At 44.7% G+C, this 21,459-nt stretch overlaps 1 protein-coding gene and 1 long non-coding RNA gene across 7 annotated transcripts; one reads left to right on the top strand and one right to left on the bottom strand.

The window, feature by feature from the left end:
- Window positions 1-648: 648 nt before the first annotated feature.
- Window positions 649-21,232, top strand: HNRNPM (heterogeneous nuclear ribonucleoprotein M). 2 transcript variants are annotated; one of them, XM_051769309.1, is made up of 13 exons: window positions 649-753; window positions 2,724-2,817; window positions 4,277-4,474; window positions 5,854-6,007; window positions 7,987-8,036; window positions 9,087-9,147; window positions 11,803-11,904; window positions 12,693-12,737; window positions 14,935-15,009; window positions 15,724-15,822; window positions 17,187-17,968; window positions 18,828-18,879; window positions 20,671-21,232. In XM_051769309.1, exons 2-13 carry the CDS (start codon window positions 2,740-2,742, stop codon window positions 20,832-20,834), a joined length of 1,860 nt encoding a protein of 619 aa, XP_051625269.1. In that variant the 5' UTR covers window positions 649-753; window positions 2,724-2,739; the 3' UTR covers window positions 20,835-21,232. The 2 variants fall into 2 exon arrangements, with proteins under 2 accessions (XP_051625269.1, XP_051625270.1); XM_051769310.1 differs by lacking the exon at window positions 11,803-11,904.
- On the bottom strand, window positions 12,748-14,839 carry LOC127461485 (uncharacterized). Of its 5 annotated transcripts, XR_007900083.1 has the most exons (4): window positions 13,646-13,797; window positions 13,521-13,573; window positions 13,329-13,369; window positions 12,748-13,231 (listed from the first exon to the last, which is right to left on the bottom strand). It is a non-coding gene; the product is annotated as an uncharacterized LOC127461485 (long non-coding RNA). The 5 variants fall into 5 exon arrangements; XR_007900081.1 differs by lacking the exons at window positions 13,329-13,369; window positions 13,646-13,797 and adding an exon at window positions 13,833-14,839 and having other exon boundaries at window positions 13,527-13,573; XR_007900084.1 differs by lacking the exon at window positions 13,329-13,369 and having other exon boundaries at window positions 13,527-13,573; window positions 13,790-13,833.
- Window positions 21,233-21,459: the final 227 nt, after the last annotated feature.

The following is a 21,459-nucleotide window of genomic DNA, read 5'->3' as shown; positions in this document are numbered from 1 at the left end:
CCAGGGAAGGAGGCGCGCGGAGAGTGTGGATGTGGAGTGGCCAGAGTTCCGGGAGAGCCGCTTTTCCGGGGGTTTGGGAGGAGGTGGGCCCGGGGTTTCGGAGTTCAGGCCGGTTTTCCCCGCGGTCAGTTGGCGTTGGCTGTCGGACTTTTCCCCCCCTTTTTTTTCCCCCCCCTCCCTTTTTTCCCCCCCCCCCCCCCGGAGCCCAGTTGGTATTTGGCTGGAGAGTGGAATTATTTATTTCTCCATGGCTTTGGCGAAACTCGAGCGGTTTGGCTGCAGTTCGGAAGAGCGGGTCGTGTTTTAAAAAAAAAACTCCACTTCCTGGGCCAGGTAAAAACCCTCGGATGTCACCCTCTTTTAGCCCAGAATTCCAGCAGGGATGGAAAAGTGTCCTGGAGGATCCGGCTGTAGGGTTTGTGTGTGGAGGCCAGGGAAGAGCAGGTCACGTGGAGGAGAGGAGTGTGTGGTTATTTTCTTGGAGGAGGAGGAGGAGAGTCGGGATTGAGTTCTGTCTGTTCCAAAGCTCAGAGGAAATCCCAGTTTTTTTAATGGAAATTAGGGGCTGGAAGTCTCGGAGGCTTTTTATTCTCACCGGCAGGGCCAAACCTCAATGTGATTTGACTTGGAAATAAAGAAATAAATTAGGGGTTTTGGGGGGTGTTTGTTGGGCTTTTGCTGACTTTGTTTCTGTTTTCTTCCCTCCTCTCCTCCCCGGTCCCGACCTCCGGAATCTTCTCCCCAGGGATGCGCGTAAGTTTGGTTTGGGGGAGGGAATTTTCTCCTCATGTTCTTTTATTTTTTGAATTCTCTCCAGTGATGTGTGAGCTTTTCTGCTTCTCTCCAACACCAACCAATCCCCTCTTCCCTAAATTTTAGTCTTTACTTATTAAACTAAAATTTTATTTCTTATATTTTTTGAATTCTCTCCAGTGATCTGTGAGGTTTTTGTACTTCTCTCCAATACCAACCAATCCCCTCTCCCCTAAATTTTAGTCTTTAAGAAATAAAATAATAAGTATGTTTTTGAATTCTCTCCAGTGATATGTGAGGTTTTCTACTTCTCTCCAACACCAACCAATCCCCTCTCCCCTAAATTTTAGTCTTTACTTATTAAACTAAAATTTTATTTCTTATATTTTTGAATTCTCTCCACTGATGTGTGAGGTTTTTATTTCTTATATTTTTGAATTCTCTTCAACACTAGTAAATCCCCTCTCCCCTAAATTTTAGTCTTTACTTATTAAAGTTTTATAAACTAAAGTATTATTAAACTAAAGTTTTATTTCTTATATTTTTGAATTCTCTCCAGTGATGTGTGAGCTTTTCTGCTTCTCTTCAATACCAAAAAATCCCCTTTCCCTAAATTTTAGTCTATACTTATTAAACTAAAGTTTGATTTCTTTTATTTTTGAATTCTCTCCAGTGATGTCTGAGGTTTTTATTTCTTGTATTTTTGAATTCCCTCCACTGATGTGTGAGGTTTTTATTTCTTATATTTTTTGAATTCTCTCCAGTGATGTGTGAGCTTTTCTGCTTCTCTTCAATACCAAAAAATCCCCTTTCCCTAAATTTTAGTCTTTACTTATTAAACTAAAGTTTTATTTCTAATATTTTTTAAAAATAAATATATTTATATGTGTACACTTTATATATTATTTATATATGTTATATATATATAACATACATCCCTCTATTTCAATATGTGCACAAATTCATTTTTCAAAATAAACATATTTATATTGTGTACACTTTATATATTATTTATATTTATATATATTATGTATATAACATACATCCCTCTATTTCAGTACGTGCACAAATTCATTTTTAAAAATAAACATATTTATATGTGTACACTTTATATTATTTATATTTATATGTATTATATATATATCATACATCCCTCTATTTCAATATGTGCACAAGTTCAGTTTTAAAAATAAATATATGTGTACATTTTATATATTATTTATATTTATATGTATTATATATATAATACATCCCTCTATTTCAATATGTGCACAAATTCATTTTTAAAAATAAATATATTGTGTACACTTCATATATTTATATTTATATGTATTATATATATCATCCCTCTATTTCAAGACATGCACAAGTTCATTTTTAAAAATAAATATATTTATATCGTGTACACTTTATATCTTATTTATATTTTTATATATTATACATATATATTCCATGCATCCATATATTTTAATATGTGCACATTATGCACTTCATATATTATTTTTATTTTATACACTTTATATATTACTTATATTTTTATATATTATATATATTATATATTATATATATAAGATATATTTATATATATTTATATATATTTTTATATACATATATTTATATATATTTTTATATACATATATTTATATATATTTTTATATACATATATTTATATATATTTATATATATTTTTATATATATATTTATATATATTTTTATATATATATTTATATATATATATATATAATATATTCCATGCCTCCCTATATTTTAATCTGTGCCCATGATGCTCCATCCACACCAGAAAGTTTCCCAACCAAACTAAAAGGGGACAAACAATAAAAAGTGGACATTTTAAGAGTCCCATGCAGGGATCAGGGTGGGGTTTGCTGCTCCTTGGGGGTCCCTTCCTGGGATTGTGGAATTCCCGGGAATCCCTCCCTGCCCCGGCCCTGAGCGTCGTGTCCCCGCAGGGTGGTGGAGTTCAAGATGGAGGAGAGCATGAAGAAGGCGGCCGAGGTCCTCAACAAGCACAGCCTCGGCGGGAGGCCCCTCAAGGTCAAAGAGGTGAGAGCTGCTCCTGGCCTGGGGGGATAACTCCGGGGCTGGCTCGGGAATCACGGAGCAAAATGGGATTTGACAACTGGAATTCCAAAAATCCTGTCAGTCTCTTATGGTTTACCTGTTGAACCACTGCTGGACTTGGGTTTAAAGCTGGTTGATTTAGAGCTGGTTGATTGAGTTTAGAGCTGGTTGATTGAGTTTAGAGCTGGTTGATTGAGTTTAGAGCTGGTTGATTGAGTTTAGAGCTGGTTGATTGAGTTTAGAGCTGGTTGATTGAGTTTAGAGCTGGTTGATTGAGTTTAGAGCTGGTTGATTGAGTTTAGAGCTGGTTGATTGAGTTTAGAGCTGGTTGATTGAGTTTAGAGCTGGTTGATTGAGTTTAGAGCTGGTTGATTGAGTTTAGAGCTGATCAAGTTTAAAGCTTGATTGAGTTTAAACCTGGTTATGATCAAGTTTAAAGCTGGTTGATCATTGAATTTAAACTTGGTTGATGATCGAGTTTAAAGTTGATGATTGAGTTTAAACTTGATTGATTGAGTTTAAAGCTGATTGAGTTTAAACTTGATTATCGAGTTTAAAGTTGATTGATCAAGTTTAAATTTGGATTATCTAGCTTAAAGTTGATGATTGAGTTTAAAGTTGATGATTGAGTTTAAAGTTGATGATTGAGTTTAAAGTTGATGATTGAGTTTAAAGTTGATGATTGAGTTTAAAGTTGATGATTGAGTTTAAAGTTGATGATTGAGTTTAAAGTTGATGATTGAGTTTAAAGTTGATGATTGAGTTTAAAGTTGATGATTGAGTTTAAAGTTGATGATTGAGTTTAAAGTTGATGATTGAGTTTAAAGTTGATGATTGAGTTTAAAGTTGATGATTGAGTTTAAAGTTGATGATTGAGTTTAAATGTGGTTGTTCTTTGATTTGCACAATATCCTGTTTCAAATATAAACCCGAGGGGGGAGATGAAAATATTTGCATTTCTGCTGGCAAGACAATCTGATTTGTAGAAATGAAAACCACTTCCTCAGCTTCAGGCCTGGCTTTTCACTACCTTAGACTGTCCTGTATGGAAAATATTATGATCCATATAATGGAATATTGTATTTCATACAATGGAATATTCTTTGATTTGAACAATGTCCTGTTTCAAATATAAACCTGAAGGGAGAGATGAAACTATTTACATTTCTGCTGGCACCTCCAGGCCTGGCTTTTCACTGCCTTAGACTGGGCCTAACAGGAGACAATCTTTGCTGCTGCCCTGGCACAGGTGGCACAACAATTTGGGATTTGGGAAAATCATCCTTGGGGGGTGAGGGTTGGAGAGGTTCCTTAAAGGAGAGAAGGAACGGGAGGTGAGAACGTTCTCGGAGCAGCACAGAGGGCATTCCAGAGGCATGCTGGGGCATTCCTGGGGGGAATCTCTTGGATTTGGGGATGCTGAGGGCGTGTTTTCCCGCAGGATCCCGACGGGGAGCACGCCAGGAGGGCCATGCAGAAGGTCATGGCGGTGGCCGGAGGGATGGGAATCGGGCCCGGCCCCGGCGGCCCCGGAATGCTCAACATCCCGCCCAGCATCCTGAACAATCCCAACATTCCCAACGAGATCATCCACGCCCTGCAGGCAGGCAGGTTGGGGAGCACCGTCTTCGTGGCCAACGTGAGTGCTGGAGGGGGGAAAATCGGGATTGCCTCGGAATTCCAGCCCCGGGAAAACCTCGGAGGGGCTTCAACCTGGCCTGGTTGTCTGGGTGATCCTGAGGAGGTTCTGAGTTAGAAATTATATTTAAATTACATGGCAGAGTGGTGTTAATCTGGATTTTTGGGCGAAGTAGCAGCTTAGTCTGTGTCTTGTTGGCTCCCTGTGCCAAGGAAGTTGTTCCTAAAGGCCACAATGTCTGTTTATTTGGATTTTTGAAGAGAGCAGTAACTTAATTTGTGTCTTGTAGATTCCCTGTGCTAAATTAAGATGTATTTATATGTCAGAGTGTCTTCTAATTCAGATTTTTGAGCAAAGTAGTAACTTGATCTGTGTCTTGTGGATTCCCTGTGCTAAGGAGGTTATAAATTAAGCTGGACCTGCATGTCTGGAGTGTCTTGTTAATTTGGATTTTTGAGCAAAGTAACTCAGTTAGTGTTTTGTAGATTCCCTGTGCTAAGGAAGTTATGAATTAAGGGATATCTACGTGTCCCAGTGCCTGTTAATCTGGATTTTTGAGCAAAGTAGCAGCTTAGTCTGTGTCTTGTTGGTTCCCTGTGCCAAGGAAGTTGTTCCTAAATTCCACAGTGTCTGTTTATTTGGATTTTTGAAGAGAGCAGTAACTTAATCTGTGTTTTGTGGATTCCCTGTGCTGAGGAGGTGATGAATTAAGAGGTACCTGCATGTCCCAGTGCCTGTTAATTTGGATTTAGAGCAGTAACTTAATCTGTTTTGTTGGTTCCCTGTGCTAAGGGAGTTCTGAATTAAGATATGTGTCCCAGTGTCTGTTAATTTAGATTTTTGAGCAAAGTAGTAACTTACTCTGTGTCTTGTTGGTCCCCTGTGCTGAGGAGGTTATAAATTAAAATGTGCTTACATGTCAGAGTGTCTTTTAATTCAGATTTTTGAGCAAAGTAGTAGCTTGATCTGTATCTTGTTGGTCCCCTGTGCTGAGGAGGTTATAAATTAAGATGTATTTATATGGCAGAGTGTCTTTAATTCAGATTTTTGAGGAGAGCAGTACCTTACTCTGTGTCCTGCTGATTCCCTGTGCCAAGGGAGTTGTACCTGAATTCCACAGTGTCTGTTTATCTGGATTTTGGAGCAAAGTAGTCACTTAATCTGTGTCTTCTTGGTCCCCTGTGCTGGGGGAGTCCCAAATTAAGCTGTCCCTGCAGACCAGTGTCTGTTAATCAGAATTTTGGGACAAAACCCCTCCCTTTGCACTATTTCCATTCCCTCTTATCCTTGTAAACTCAGGGAAGGAAACACAAGGCACTAAGGCTGTTTTTCCATGGAAATCACTCCTATTCCCAACTCCTATTCCCTTTGTTTTGCAGCTGGATTACAAGGTGGGCTGGAAGAAGCTGAAGGAGGTGTTCAGCATGGCCGGGGTCGTGGTCCGGGCTGACATCCTGGAGGACAAGGATGGGAAGAGCCGGGGCATCGGCACCGTCACCTTCGAGCAGGCCATCGAGGCCGTGCAGGCCATCTGTATCCTTGGGAAAACCTTGGGAAAACCTGGAAAACCGGGGGCAAAACCCTCGGCAAACAGAGCAGGGGGGAAACACGGGGGGTGGGACAGCTGGGGGGGTTGCCATGTTGGGGGAAGTCAAGTTAGAGTGGATGGAAAATGTGAGGAAAGCAGGAAATCTATCCTGAAGGAATTGTCACTGAGGATCATCAGCAAAGGATTTCCACATGGAAAATTCCACAGATTTCCATGTGGAAATATGTGTGTTAAAACACAATCCTGAGGGAAGATTTGCCTGGAATTCCCGTGCTGGAGGTAAAGGATGAGTGGAACAAATCCATGTACCCATGGATTGGTTCCCTTGGGGAATGTTGATCCGTGTTGTCCATGGCCATTGAAGCCATGCAGGCCATCTGTATCCTTGGAAAAACCTGGAAAACCAGGGGCAAATCCCTCAGCAAACAGAGCAGGGGGGAAACACGGGGGGTGGGACAGCTGGGGGTGTTGCCATGTTGGGGGAAGTCAAGTTAGAGTGGATGGAAAATGTGAGGAAAGCAGGAAATCTATCCTGAAGGAATTGTCACTGAGGATCATCAGCAAAGGATTTCCACATGGAAAATTCCACAGATTTCCATGTGGAAATATGTGTGTTAAAACACAATCCTGAGGGAAGATTTGCCTGGAATTCCCGTGCTGGAGGTAAAGGATGAGTGGAACAAATCCATGTACCCATGGATTGGTTCCCTTGGGGAATGTTGATCCGTGTTGTCCATGGCCATTGAAGCCATGCAGGCCATCTGTATCCTTGGAAAAACCTGGAAAACCAGGGGCAAATCCCTCAGCAAACAGAGCAGGGGGGAAACACGGGGGGTGGGACAGCTGGGGGTGTTGCCATGTTGGGGGAAGTCAAGTCGGAGCGGGTGGAAAATGTGAGGAAAGCAGGAAATAATTCCATCCTGAAGGGATTGTTGCTCAGGATCATCAGCAAAGGATTTCCACATGGAAAATTCCACAAATTTCCATGTGGGAATATGTGTATTAAAACACAATCCTGAGGGAAGATTTGCCTGGAATTCCCGTGCTGGAGGTAAAGGATGAGTGGAACAAATCCACATCCCATGGATTGGTTCCCTTGGGGAATGTGGATCCATGTTGTCCATGGGTTTGATCCAGGTGTGTCCCTCCCTTCCCTGTGTCCTTCCACTGCCCAAGCAATGATTTGCCACCTCAAAACCTCCCAAAATCCCAACCCACAATCAAATGCCAGCTATTTCCCTGTGTGTGTGACCTCTGTGCCGTGGAAAGGAGGGAAATATTCCCCCCTTTCCCCTCCTGGAGTTTCTCTTGGAATGTTAATTCCCTCCTTGTTGGGAGCAGGACTTGGCCAAGTGGTTCCCCCTTCGGAATGGGGGGGTTGGTTTGGAAATCAGGAGAATTTTTCCTTGTTTTCCCCTGTTTTAAATGGACAAAGTTCCTGAGGAGCCACTTGTTTGGAGTCACATTTGATGAACTTCCCCTTAGTTTTTAACTCAGTTTTTATTTGGAGAAAGCCCTTTGGATATTCAAACTCAAATTTGGATTTCAAAGGGGTTTTAGGTTTGGAGAAAGCAGGATTTGGGCTGAATTTTTAATTCATGTTTTAACTGCAAAAAGCCCTTTGGATATTCAAACAACACATTTGGATTTCAGAGGTTTTTTAGGTTTGGAGAATGCAGGATTTGGGCTGATTTTTAACTCAGTTTTTAACTACAGAAAGCCCTTTGCTCAAACTCAACACATTTGGATTTCAGAGGTTTTTTAGGTCTGGATAAAGCAAGATTTTGGCTGACTTTTTAACTCAAAAAGCCCCTTGAATGCTCAAACTCAACACATTTGGATTTCAGAGGTTTTTTAGGTTTGGAGAAAGCAAAATTTTGGCTGCTCTGGGCTCTGGAACTTCCCCAAGGTGGATTTCTGGGGGGAGTTTTCAGGTTTGACCAACAATCCTTAACCCCCCCAGCCATGTTCAACGGGCAGCTGCTCTTTGACAGACCCATGCACGTGAAAATGGTGAGTCCAGGCCCTCCCTCCTGCTTTTCCAGCCGGGAATTCCTGGGAATTCCGCTCCTGAGCCGAGGGGATGGTTGGGTTCAAGGTTGGAGCAAAATCCAGGGGGATTTGCCCGATGGATTCTGATTTATTGTTACAATTGTTTCACTGTATTAATTAAATTATTTACTAAATTCTGTTTATTAAGTGTAAATATATTTTTAAATATTAAATAAAATTAAATTAATAGTAAATTAATTTATTGTTACAATTAATTTATTAATTAAATTATATTTATTAAATGTAAGTATATTTTAAAATATCAAATATTAAATTAATTTATTTATTGTTACAATTAATTGTTTTGTTGTATTAATTTAATCAAATTAATTTATTAAATTATATTTATTAAATATAAATATATTTTAAAATATTAAATATAAAATCCAGTAATTAAATTAATTAATGTTACAATTAATTGTTTCATTGTATTAATTGAATCAAATTAATTTATTTTTAAAAATTTTATTTATTAAATGTAAAAATATTTAAAAATATTAAATATAAAACCCCGTAACGAAATTAATTTTTTGTTTAATGGTATCAATTAAATAAAATTAAATAATTTATTAAATTCTATTTATTAAATTTACTTTAAAACATTAAATATTAAATTAAATTAATTTATTGTTACAATTAATTGTTTCATTGTGTTAATTAAATAAAATTTATTTATTAAATTTTATTTATTAAATGTAAATATATTTAAAAATATTAAATATAAATTCAGTAATTAAATTAATTGTTACAATTGTTTTAATTAAATAAAAATAATTTATTTATTAAATTACATTTATTAAGTATGAATCTTAAAATATTAAATATTAAATTCAGTAATTAATTAATTGTTACAGTCAATTGTTTAATTGTATTAATTCAAATTAATTTATTAAATTATATTTATTGAATATAAATACATTTTAAAATATTAACTCTAAAATCCAGTAATTAAATTAATTAATTTATTAATTTCTTGCCCCTCTTGCCAACCCTGTGCTGGTTTGTGTCTAGGACGAGCGAGCCTTTCCCAAAGGAGATTTCTTCCCTCCAGAGAGACCCCAGCAGCTCCCTCGTAAGTGTTCCCTGCCCCATCCACCCCCTCTGCTCCCAGCCCCAGCAATTCCAGGGAAAAACTGGGATCCAACCCCTCCCAGCTCCATCTGGGGGGGATGGTGACCAGGAGGAGTTTTGGAGGCTCCTTTCAGCTCCTGGCCAGAAGCTCCTCTTAAATCAGGAGCCCAGCACCTTCTCCAGGCTTCCAGCTCCAAATTCCAGGATCCCAGGGCCTCCTAAAATTCCTGCTCATGGGGGGATTTCATGGGAACATCGGCCAGCAGCACCTGCTTGGATGGGAGCTGGATTGTCCCTGCCAGACTTCCAGCTCTTCACATTCCTAAAGGGGGTCTTATCCATGGAGATCAATCCAGCAAGGATAAGGGGGTGTTATCCATGGAGATCAATCCAGCAAGGATAAGGGGGTGTTATCCATGGAGATCAATCCAGAAAGGATAAGGGGGTGTTATCCATGGAGATCAATCCAGAAAGGATAAGGGGGTGTTATCCATGGAGATCAATCCAGAAAGGATAAGGGGGTGTTATCCATGGAGATCAATCCAGCAAGGATAAGGGGGTCTTATCCATGGATATAAATCCAGAAACTGGGTCTTATCCATGGATATCAATCCAGCAAGGATAAGGGGGTCTTATCCATGGATATCAATCCAGAAAGGGGGTCTTATCCATGGATATCAATCCAGAAAGGATAAGGGGGTCTTATCCATGGATATCAATCCAGAAACTGGGTCTTATCCATGGATATCAATCCAGAAAGGGGGTCTCATCCATGGATATCAATCCAGAAAGGGGGTCTCATCCATGGATATAAATCCAGCAAGGATAAGGGGGTGTTATCCATGGATATAAATCCAGAAAGGGGCTCTTATCCAGGGATATAAATCCAGAAAGGGGGTCTCATCCATGGATATAAATCCAGAAAGGGGGTTTTATCCATGGATATAAATCCAGAAAGGATAAGGAACCAGGAGGCTCTTTTTGGAGAAACCAGAGACCAAAACACAAGAGACTGAAAATCCAAAATAATTGGTGGCTCCAATCTGCAAATTCCCACTTGGAATCTTTTCATTAATTCCAACTGCAAGTCTCAAACCACAGCAGGAAACCCCAGACTCCACCTGAGCCTCAGGAAATGTGAATTTGAGGCTTGCCCAGAGAACCTGTGGAGTCTCTAATCCTTGGAAATACTCCCAAATCCCTGGGATATGGGCTGGGATAAGATGGAATTACTGAAGAGGCAGAGCTGGGATTGGAAGGGAAGAGCTGGAGAAGGGAGAGCACAACCTGGATTGGTTCAAATGCAGCAAAACTGGGACTGGGATGGAATTTTAATCCACCTGTTGTGGTGGAACTGGATGGGCTTTCAGGCCCTTCCAGCACAAAGCATTGGGAATTCCACAATTCCATGAATTCAACCAGTTCTGTTTAATCCCCCTTGGGGACCAGACCCAGTTTTAGGGATCCTCAATCAATCCAGCCCTTAATTAGTGCAGATTCTGTGTCTACCAAAGCAGCATTAAAACCACTCTGAACAATATTCCTCTCTTCCAAGAGGAAGCCATTGGGTTCCAATGGAATTATCCCAAAAAAACCCCCAAATCCCACTGGAAACCTGGTTGGTTTTTTTTTTTTGTTTGGCCTTTACTGGGGCGGGGAAGGGGGACCTCATTTAATTTCATTTAATCTCTTTAAAACAAGATTTTCCTGTGTTTCTGACACTGAGCTGGAAACCAGGGAATCCTGGAAGCCAGGGAATCCTGGAAACCAGGGAATCCTGGAAACCAGGGAATCCTGGAAACCAGGGAATCCTGGAAACCAGGGAATCCTGGAAACCAGGGAATCCTGGAAACCAGGGAATCCTTTAGGCAAAACATTGATGCCACTGGAGCTGTTGTTTTTTTTTTTCTTTTTGTTTTGCAAGTGCAAGCAGAGAACTTTTTCTTCCTGATCCCAGGAGAAAAAAAAAAATCAGGGCTTTTTCCTTCTTTTCTTTGGGTTTTGGGGGGGAAATCCTTTAATGGGGTCGGGGGGGGAAGCTGGAAATTGCTGCCCTTGGGAGGAGAATGCCATGGTTTTGTTTGCTCAGGGAAGAGGCTGGCTGTGTGCTCAGAATTCCAGAGGTGGCTGTCAGGAACCAGAGGTTTGGAATTTTGTGGCTCAGTTCTTTCCCTGCCAAAGGTGGGAAAGGAGCCCCATCCGTGCCCAGGTTTTAGATCACCTTTCTCCCAAATTTGCCCACTCCACTCCAGGAGTTCCCACAAACCAAGCAGTGTTCTAGCCAGTTGTTTTTCAGGAGTCAGCTTTCCAACCAGTCAGCTGGAAAATGGATGATTTAAAAACCCCTAATTTGAAATTTGAGCTAGTTTGGAGCTTATTTCAAGACAAATCCACTCAGGATTTCCTCCCCTGCTTTAAGTGCAAACCCCAAAGGGGGGGGGAAACACAGCAAGCTTTCCTTTTTTTATCATCATTATTCTCATTATTATTTTTTATTATTATTATTATTTTTAATTTTTTTATTTTTTATATTTTTTTTTTTGGAGAATGAAAAAGTTGAATTAACTTTAAGCATTTAAAAAAAAAAAAAAAACAACTTGCTGTTTTGTCAAACTATGGAAAGGAGGCTTTTTTGATATCTGAATATTTTCTTCAGATGGTCTTGGTGGTATTGGCATGGGATTAGGACCTGGAGGTCAACCTATTGATGCAAATCATATAAACAAAGGCATGGGAATGGGCAACATGGGACCTGGAGGTAAGAAGATTACTCCTATGCTTTTGTTTCATGAGAGCTTTAAGCTGTGTAGAAGGTAGCTAGCTTTGTTTTGCCTTCCTCCCCTCAAAAAAAAAAAATTAAAATCAAATCAAATAAAAAAAATAAAAAAAAAAGCTGGAATGACCTTAGGAATGTTAAAAACCAACTTGAGTTTTTATTGAGCTTTGATCATGGAAAACCTGAATTTAAGCAACTGCTCCGTATTTTTTTATTATTTTTTTTTTGGTTTTTTATTTTTTGGTGCCACTGTGGGGTCGACACAACAGCCCTTCCTTTTCTGACTCTTGAGCACGAGCAGCAGACACTGCAAAAATATCCCAGGAGAACTTGGAGAACCACCTGTCACTCCCAAACCACACAATTCATCCATCAGTGGGCTTTGCAAATCTTTTTTCCCCCGTAGGATCTGCTATAAAACAACAAGTTTTCAAAAGAGCCACCTAAAAAAAAAAAAAACAAAAACCAGTAGCACACACTCAGCTTTCAATTTCTAAAATTCCAGTGGGTGTTTTTGTTGGGTTGTTTTGTTTCGTTGTTGTTTTTTTTCCCTCTTTTGCTGCTTGATTTTTTTTTTTTTTATGATTTATTATTTTTTTTGTTTGATTTTTTTACCCTGACCAAGGAATGTTGGAATCTCCTCAGAGTTTTTATCCCATGTAAGCTCTTCAGTTCAAACTGTGGATGTGTCATGTGATGCTTTTATTTCTTTTCTGGCATTTTTCTGAGAGTGACATGTGCTACATAAAAGCTTTCTCTTTTATTTTGAGGCATGGGAATGGAAGGCATGGGCTTTGGAATGAATAAAATGGGAGGTAAGCTGTGGTTTTTTTATGTGTTTGTAGCTGGGGTTCCTTAAAAATCCTGGAGGTTGAGTTGGGTTTGTCTGGCTGGGAAATCATCACTGATTTGGGAATAACTTGGGGGTTTTCTTTTGAGTGGAGGTGGATGGGAATGGTTGATAATTCCCATAAAACACCACCAGGAGTCTCCTGCTCTCTCCATGGGCTGCAGGGCCCCAGCAGGACCTGCCCCATCCTGGGCCTCCTTCCTGCATCCACCTGCCCCATCCTGGGATCCCATGGGATCACATCCTCCTTCCTGCATCCACCTGCTCCATCCTATGATCCCATGGGATCACATCCTCCTTCCTGAATCCCCCTGCCCCATCCTGGGGATCCCATGGGATCACATCCTCCTACATCTACCTACCCCATCCTGGGGATCCCATGGGATCACATCCTCCTTCCTGCATCCACCTGCTCCATCCTGGGATCCCATGGGATCACATCCTCCTTCCTGCATCCACCTGCTCCATCCTATGATCCCATGGGATCACATCCTCCTTCCTGAATCCCCCTGCCCCATCCTGGGGATCCCATGGGATCACATCCTCCTACATCTACCTACCCCATCCTGGGGATCCCATGGGATCACATCCTCCTTCCTGCATCCACCTGCTCCATCCTGGGATCCCATGGGATCACATCCCCCTTCCTGCATCCACCTGCTCCATCCTATGATCCCATGGGATCACATCCTCCTTCCTGAATCCCCCTGCCCCATCCTGGGGATCCCATGGGATCACATCCTCCTACATCTACCTACCCCATCCTGGGGATCCCATGGGATCACATCCTCCTGCATCCACCTGCCCCATCCTGGGATCCCATGGGATCACATCCACCTGCCCCATCCTGGGATCCCATGGGATCACATCCACCTGCCCCATCCTGGGATCCCATGGGATCACATCCTCCTTCCTGCATCCACCTGTCCCATCCTGATTATCCCACAGGGTCCTTCCTGCATCCACCTGCCCCATCCTGGGGATCCCATGGGGTCACATCCTCCTTCCTGCATCCACCTGCTCCATCCTGGTTATCCCACAAGGTCCTTCCTGCATCCACCTGCTCCATCCTGGTTATCCCACAAGGTCCTTCCTGCATCCACCTGCTCCATCCTGGGCTCCTCCATGGGCTACAGGGGGGGTCTCTGCACCCCAGTGGCCCCCCCATGGGCACAGGGGGATCTCTGCACCCCTGTGACCCCCTATGGGCTATAGGGGGGTCTCTGCACCCCAATAATCGCCCACCATGGGCACAGGGGGATCTCTGCACCCCGATAATCCCCCAGGGGCTGCAGGGGGGTCTCTGCACCCCAATAATCCCCCAGGGGCTGCAGGGGGGTCTCTGCACCCCAATAATCCCCCAGGGGCTGCAGGGGGGTCTCTGCACCCCAATAATCCCCCAGGGGCTGCAGGGCCTCAGCTCCGGCCCCGGGAGCTCCTCCTGCCCCACCCCTGGTGTGCTCCACCTTCTTGTTCCCATATTCTCTTCCCTGGCTGGAATTCTTTCCATGCCAAAGCCTTCTCTTCACTATGTTATCCCAGAGTCTTTGTTACTCCTGACTGGCTCTGCCTTGGAAGCCCATCCTGGAGCAGCTGGAATTGGCTCCACGGGACAGGGGAAGCTTCCAGCAGCTTCCAGCAGAACCCACCCCTGTAACCCCCCCCTGCTGCCAAAACCCAGCCCCACACCACCCCAGCAGCACTCCTGGCCCTGTGTCTTGGTTGTAACTACTCCTCTTCCCTTCTGTCTTGGAAAATTCCCATTCCCACAGCCCGTTCCCACCCCTGGGAAGGGGCCACGTGCCGGCGATTCACGGACATGTCCCTCCAGCCTCCCAAAAAACATCACCAGGAGCCTCCTTACTTTAGGAGATCCAGGGAATGACATCCCTGGGGCTTGGAACTGGATGATCCTTAAGGTCCCTCCTGAGCTGCTCTGTAATTCCAGGATTTATCCATGATTTTAGAGTGGTTTGTCCAAATCCTGCTTTGGGAACCGGCGACGCCGAGTCGTCGTCTCCCTGCTGTGTGTGTTCAGCATGGAGCTGAAATGCATTGCTAAAGAATCCCTGGAAAATCCCTTTTTTTTTTCTTTTTTTATAGGAGTTGAAATGCATTGCTAAAGAATCCCTGGAAAATCCCTTTTTGTTTTGTTTTTACAGGAATGGAAGGTCCCTTCGGTGCCATGGAAAACATCGGGCGCTTCCCAGCTGGGATGAACATGGGCAGGATGACTGGTAGGCACTGGGGTTTTTGTGTGTCCAGCCCCTCCTGTGTGTTCCCTGGAAGTGTATCCCTCTTCTCAGCTTTATTTGGGAATAACTGGAACCTTTTCCAGCTGCCAGAGTGTCCCTGAGTCACTCGTGGCCTCCCAGCTGACCCAAAATAAGTCATTGATTGATGCTGCTGGGAAGGGTTGGTTCAGAAAGATTCTGTGCTCTCCAGAAAGGCTTTTCCAGAGCCTCAGGAATATTTGGGATGAGTCCTGCTTTTCCTTGGGGTTTTGGACTCGTGAAGACACCACAAAATGCTCAGGAGAACACAAGAAAAACCTTCCCTTGCTGGGAATCTTTAAAAATGATTCTTGGGTTAAAGTGTTCTCTCAGGAACATTTGAGACTCCCTGAACTTCCCAACTCCATTTTTAGACCCCCTGAACTTCCCAACTCCATTTTTAGACCCCCTGAACTTCCCAACTCCATTTTTAGACCCCCTGAACTTCCCAATTCCACCTTTAGACCCCCTGAACTTCCCAATTCCATCTTTGAGACCCCCTGAACTTCCCAATTCCACCTTTAGACCCCCTGAACTTCCCAATTCCATTTTTAGACCTCCTGAACTTCCCAACTCCATTTTTAGACCCCCTGAACTTCCCAATTCCATCTCTGAGACCCCCTGACCTTCCCAACTCCACCTTGAGACCCCCTGACCTTCCCAATTCCATCTTTCCAGAGATGGATCGTGCCATGGGGGGAGGATTTGAAAGAGAGTTTGGAAGGAATGAAATGGGAATGTCCCGGAGTTTTGGAGAGACCTTGGAGAGAGGAATAGGTGAGTACATGAAATAAATTCCATTTACTGCACATAAAAATCACCAGTGTGTTACCATATTTTTTTAATGTTATATTTATTTTTATTTTTAATTCTTTTATGTTATATTTTATATCTATTTGCTGTAGGAGTTTGGTCAAAACCAAACAGGAGGCAGATGGAAACACTGGGAAATGGAATTTCAGAAATGACAGGAAACTTCTAACAGCCCTAATACACTTAATTTTAATATATTCTAATGCAATAAAAATAGTTTTGAGGGCTCTAAGCCTTAAATAGACAAAGGATATTAAGCATTAAAGCACTTCTGAAAAAAGAATACTGGAAGACTGTGTTGTGTTCCAGGTGGTGACAGTGCCAGCATTCCTGAGGATAAGTTATTTCAGGAATGATAAATTATTTCAGGAATGTGAGAAGATGTTTAGGCATTTTTGTCCATGTCTAGTTCCTGATTATCCCTGTGTTGTGTTCCAGGTTTTGGAAATGCCAACATTCCTGAGGATAAATTATTTCAGGAATGATAAGTTATTTCAGGAATGATAAGTTATTTCTGGAATGATAAGTTATTTCTGGAATGATGAATTATTTCAGGAATTATAAGTTATTTCAGGAAGGTGTTAAGGCTGTTATGTCCCTCTCTAATTCCTGCTCATCCCTGTGTTGTGTTCCAGGTTTTGAAAATGCCAGCATTCCTGATGATAAATTATTTCAGGAATGATAAATTATTTCAGGAGTGATAAATTATTTCAGGAAGGTGTTAAGGCTCTTTTGTCCCTGTCTAATTCCTGCTCACCTCTGTGTTGTGTTCCAGGTGGTGGCAATGCCAGCATTCCTGAGGATAAATTATTTCAGGAATATATTTGTCCCTGTCTAATTCCTGCTCACCTCTGTGTTGTGTTCCAGGTGGTGGCAATGCCAACATTCCTGATGATAAATTATTTCAGGAGTGATAAATTATTTTAGGAATGATAAACTATTTCAGGAGTGATAAATTATTTCAGGAAGGTGTTAAGGCTCTTTTCTCCCTGTCTAATTCCTGCTCACCTCCATGTTGTGTTCCAGGTGGTGGCAATGCCAGCATTCCTGATGATAAGTTATTTCAGGAATGATAAATTATTTCAGGAAGGTGTTAAGGCTGTCCCTGTCTAATTCCTGCTCGTCCCTGTGTTGTGTTCCAGGTGGTGGCAATGCCAGCATTCCTGAGGATAAATTATTTCAGGAATGATGAATTATTTCAGGAATATATTTTTCCCTGTCTGATTCCTGCTCACCCCTGTGTTGTGTTCCAGGTGGTGGCAATGCCAGCATTGCTGAGGATAAATTACTTCAGGATAATTCCTGCTCATCCCTCTGTTGTGTTCCAGGTGGTGGCAATGCCAGCATTCCCGGGATCGAGCGGATGGCCCCTGGCATCGATCGCATGGGCTCGGGGATCGAGAGGATTCCCGCCGGGATGGGGCACGGCATGGAGCGGGTGGGCTCCGAGATCGACAGGATGGGGCTGGTCCTGGACCGGATGGGCTCCAACGTGGAGCGCATGGGCTCGGGCATCGAGCGCATGGCACCGCTGGGCATCGACCACCTGGCGCCCAACATGGAGCGCATGGGCCCGGCCATGGAGCGCATGGGCTCCGGCATCGACCGCATGGGCTCCGGCATCGGCTTCGGCATCGACCGCATGGGCGCCACCATCGACCGCGTGGGCAGCGCCATGGACAGGATGGGCTCGGGCGTGGAGCGCATGGGCTCGGGCATGGAGCGCATGGGGCTGGGCATCGAGCGCATGGTGCCCGCCGGCATGGGCGCGGGCATGGGGCAGGTCCTGGAGAGGATGCCGGCGGGGCTGGAGCGCATCGGGGCGCCGCCCATGGAGAGGATCGGCCTGGAGCGCATGGGAGCCGCCGGCATGGAGAGGATGGGCCTGGAGCGCCTGGGGGCCGCCAACATGGAGAGGATGGGCCCCCCCCTGGGGCAGGGCATGGGAGCGGGCATCGAGCGCATGGGACTGGCCATGGGCAGCAACTTTGAGAGGCCCATGGACATGGAGCGGGGCAACTTCGCCGGCAACTTCGCCGGACCCCTGGGAGGAGCCGGAGGCCCCGCGGCGGGCGTGGCCCGGAAAGCCTGTCAGATCTTCGTCAGGAACGTGAGTCAGGCCTCTCTGCCCCCTTTGCCTGCCCTTCCTGCCCTTCTCTTTCCTGCCCTTTTCCTTTCCTTTTCTTTCCCTCCTTCCCGCCCTTTTCTTTCCTTCCCGCCCTTTTCTTTCCTTCCTGCCCTTTTCTTTCCTTCCCGTTCTTCTCCTTTTCTTTCCCACCCTATTCCTTGCCTTTGTGCCCCTTTTCTTTCCCACCTTTCCTTGCCTTCCCACCCTATTCCTTGCCTTTGTGCCCCTTTTCTTTCCCACCTTTCCTTTTCTTTCCCTCCTTCCTGCCCTTTTCCTTCCCACCCTTTTTTTCCTTCCCGCCCTTTTCCTTTTCTTTCCCTCCTTTTTCTTTCCTTCCCACCCTTTTCTCTTTCTTACCCTTCTCCTTTCCCCCCTTTTCCTTTCTCCCCTTTTCCTTTCCTTCCCCCTTTTTCTATTCCCCCCCCTTTCCTTTCCTTTCCCCTCTTTTCCTTTCCTTTCCCCCCTTTTTCTTTCCTTCCCCCCCTTTTCTATTCCCCCTCTTTTCCCCTTTTCCTTTCTTTCCCTCCCTTTTCTCTTTCCCCCTCTTCCTTGCCTTTCCCTCCCTTTTCCTTGCCTTTATCCCCCTTTTCCTTGCCTTTCCCCCCATTCCATGGAATCAAGGCTGACCCGTTGCTCTCATCCCTCCTCAGTTTTCACTCACAATATCTAACATTGGATGCTGCCAAATTTTGGGAGCTGGAGCCTTCCCAGGAGAAGAGCTCCTGGAGGACCTGGACTCTGTGCTTCTCTCACTGGCTATCCTGGGATTTTGGGGAGTTGGGAATGTTGCAGATTGTTCAGCAGAGCCCTCAGTAATGGTTTCTTCTTCTCTTTTCCACAGCTGCCTTTTGATTTTACATGGAAAATGCTGAAAGATAAATTTAATGAATGTGGTAAGTGATTTTTTTTTCTCCCTGGTAATTCCTGGGAGAAATGAATAGGAATATATGGCCAGTTCCTAACCCAGTCAACACCTGCTTTCCCAAAGCTTTTGTCCCCTTTTCCATCTCTGGGTTGGGTTTATCTTGTGGATGAAACCCAAGAGCCCCTTCCAGGGCCTAAAGGGGCTCCAGGAGAGCTGGAGAGGGACTTGGGACAAGGGATGGAGGGACAGGACACAGGGAATGGCTTCAAAGTGAAAGAGGGAAAATTTGGACAGGATATTGGGAAGGAATTCCTGGCTGTGAGGGTGAGGGGAGACTGGGATGGATTTCCCAGGGAAGCTGTGGCTGCCCCAGCCCAGGAAGTGTCCAAGGCCAGGTTGGAGCACCCTGGGATAGTGGGAGGTGTCCCTGCCATCCAGGGGGTGACACTGGATGCCACTCCAGGGGCACAGGGGGTGTCTCTTGGGGCTGATCCTGTGCAGGGCTCCCCAGTCCTTGCACATCCCTCCCAAATCCCAAATGCCACGATTACCTCATGGAATCCCAACCCCAAATCCCAGAATCAGCTGGGTTGGAAGGGACCTCTGAGATCATCAATCCAACCGTTGATCCAACCCCGCTGTGGTTCCCAGCCCATGGCACTGATGCCACATCCAGTCTGTCCTTAAACACCTCCAGGGATGGAGAATCCACCCCTTCCCTGGGCAACCCATTCCAATGGCTGAGCACCCTCTCTGCAAAGAAATTCTTCCTAATATCCAACCTAAACCTCCCCTGGCACAGCTTCAGACCCAGCCCTCTTGTCTTGCTGATGGTTGCCTGGGAAAAGAGACCAACCCCCCCCTGGCTCCCCCCTCCTGTCAGGGAGTTGCAGAGAGTGAGGAGGTCTCCCCTGAGCCTCCTCTTCTCCAGGCTGAGCCCCCCCAGCTCCCTCAGCCTCTCCTCACAGCACTTGTGCTCCAGTCCCTTCCCCAGCCTCGTTGCTCTCCTCTGGACCTGCTCCAGCCCCTCCATGTCCTTCCTGAGCTGAGGGCCCAGAACTGGACACAGCACTCCAGGGGTGGCCTCACCAGTGCTGAGTCCAGGGGCAGAATCACTTCCTTGGACCTGTTGGCCACCCTGTTCCTGAGCCAGGCCAGGATCCATTGGCCTTCTTGTCCCCCTGGGCACACTCTGGCTCCTGTTCAGCTCCCTGTCCATCCCCACTCCCAGCTCCCTTCCTGCCTGGCTGCTCTCCAGCCCCTCTGTCCCCAGCCTGGAGCTGCCGGGGGTTGCTGCATGGGAGAGACACGAGGTCTGAGGGGAGAGAGAGAGAGACCTCCTCACTCTCTACAACTCCCTGACAGGAGGGGGGAGCCGGGTGGGGTTGGTCTCTTTTCCCAGGCAACCATCAGCAAGACAAGAGGGCTGGGTCTGAAGCTGTGCCAGGGGAGGTTTAGGTTGGATATCAGGAAGAATTTCTTTCCAGAGAGGGTGCTCAGCCATTGGAATGGGCTGCCCAGGGAAGGGGGGGATTCTCCATCCCTGGAGGTTTTTAAGAAGAGACTGGATGTGGCATCAGTGCCGTGGGCTGGGAACCACAGCGGGGTTGGAGCAAGGGTTGGACTTGATGATCTCAGAGGTCCCTTCCAACCCAGCTGATCCCATGATTCTCCATCAATCTCACCATCCAAGGACATGAGGCTCCCTGGGCAATTAAACTGGAGAGATTTGAGCTCTGATTACCCAACGCTGACATGGGCATGACGGAAAACTTCCGCCGTGTCCGTTACAATCCCTTCTCTCCGTGTCTCCCCTCAGGGCACGTTCTCTACGCCGACATCAAGATGGAGAACGGCAAGTCCAAGGGCTGTGGGGTGGTGCGGTTCGAGTCCCCGGAGGTGGCGGAACGCGCCTGCCGGATGATGAACGGGATCCAGCTCCGGGGCCGCGAGATCGACGTGCGGATCGACCGCAACGCCTGAGCCTCCTCCTCCTCCTCCTCAACCCCCTCCCTCCTTTTTATCTCTCTAACACAAAACCAGGGCTTGTTATTTTTATTTCCCGATTTTTATTTTTTTTTTTTTTTCTCTCTCTCTTTTCTCCTCGTTAACCGTACGAGTTTTGACTGGATGTTAAAGGTGTTCAGAAAAAAAAAACCAAACAAAACAACCAAAAAAAGAAAGAAAAAAAAAAACCACCCAGTTGCTTTCTGGAGTAAAAATTTTAAGTCCTTTTTTTAACGGGTGAAATGACCATTTTACCGGGTTTTTTGCATCGGAATCTGCAACGTGGCACAATCTTTTTTTGTAGTTGTGGCATCTCGTTGACATGACAGATGTAAACAGTCTGAATTTGATAATAAAGCAAGTTAAATATTGCAGGCACAGCGTCCTTTACTCTGGCAGCAAAAATCCCCGGCAGCTCAGCCCTGGGGAAACTCAGTTCTCAGTCAACTCAGCCCTGAGTAAACTCGGGCCTCGGTAAACTCAGCCCAGTCAACTCAGCTCTCAGTAAACTCAGTCCGGGGTAAACTCGGCTCTCAGTGAACTCAGCCCAGTCCCTCTGGCTGTCCCTTTGTCCCCTGGGGGTGTCTCTGGATGTCTCTGG

The sequence above is a fragment of the Manacus candei genome, unplaced genomic scaffold, assembly GCF_025592945.1.
Source record: "Manacus candei isolate 608988 ecotype Guabito, Panama unplaced genomic scaffold, ASM2559294v1 h1tg000106l, whole genome shotgun sequence".
Classification (NCBI taxonomy): Eukaryota; Metazoa; Chordata; class Aves; order Passeriformes; family Pipridae; genus Manacus; species Manacus candei.
This window is presented reverse-complemented; position numbering and strand designations above follow the sequence as displayed.

Excerpts from the sequence above, each read along its gene's own strand:
- HNRNPM (XM_051769309.1), top strand. The coding sequence starts at position 2,740 with ATGGAGGAGAGCATGAAGAAGGCGGCCGAGGTCCTCAACAAGCACAGC. Across the intron at positions 8,037-9,086 it reads GACCCATGCACGTGAAAATG|GACGAGCGAGCCTTTCCCAA; the intron begins GTGAGTCCAGGC and ends GTTTGTGTCTAG. Across the intron at positions 11,905-12,692 it reads GGGCAACATGGGACCTGGAG|GCATGGGAATGGAAGGCATG; the intron begins GTAAGAAGATTA and ends TTTTATTTTGAG.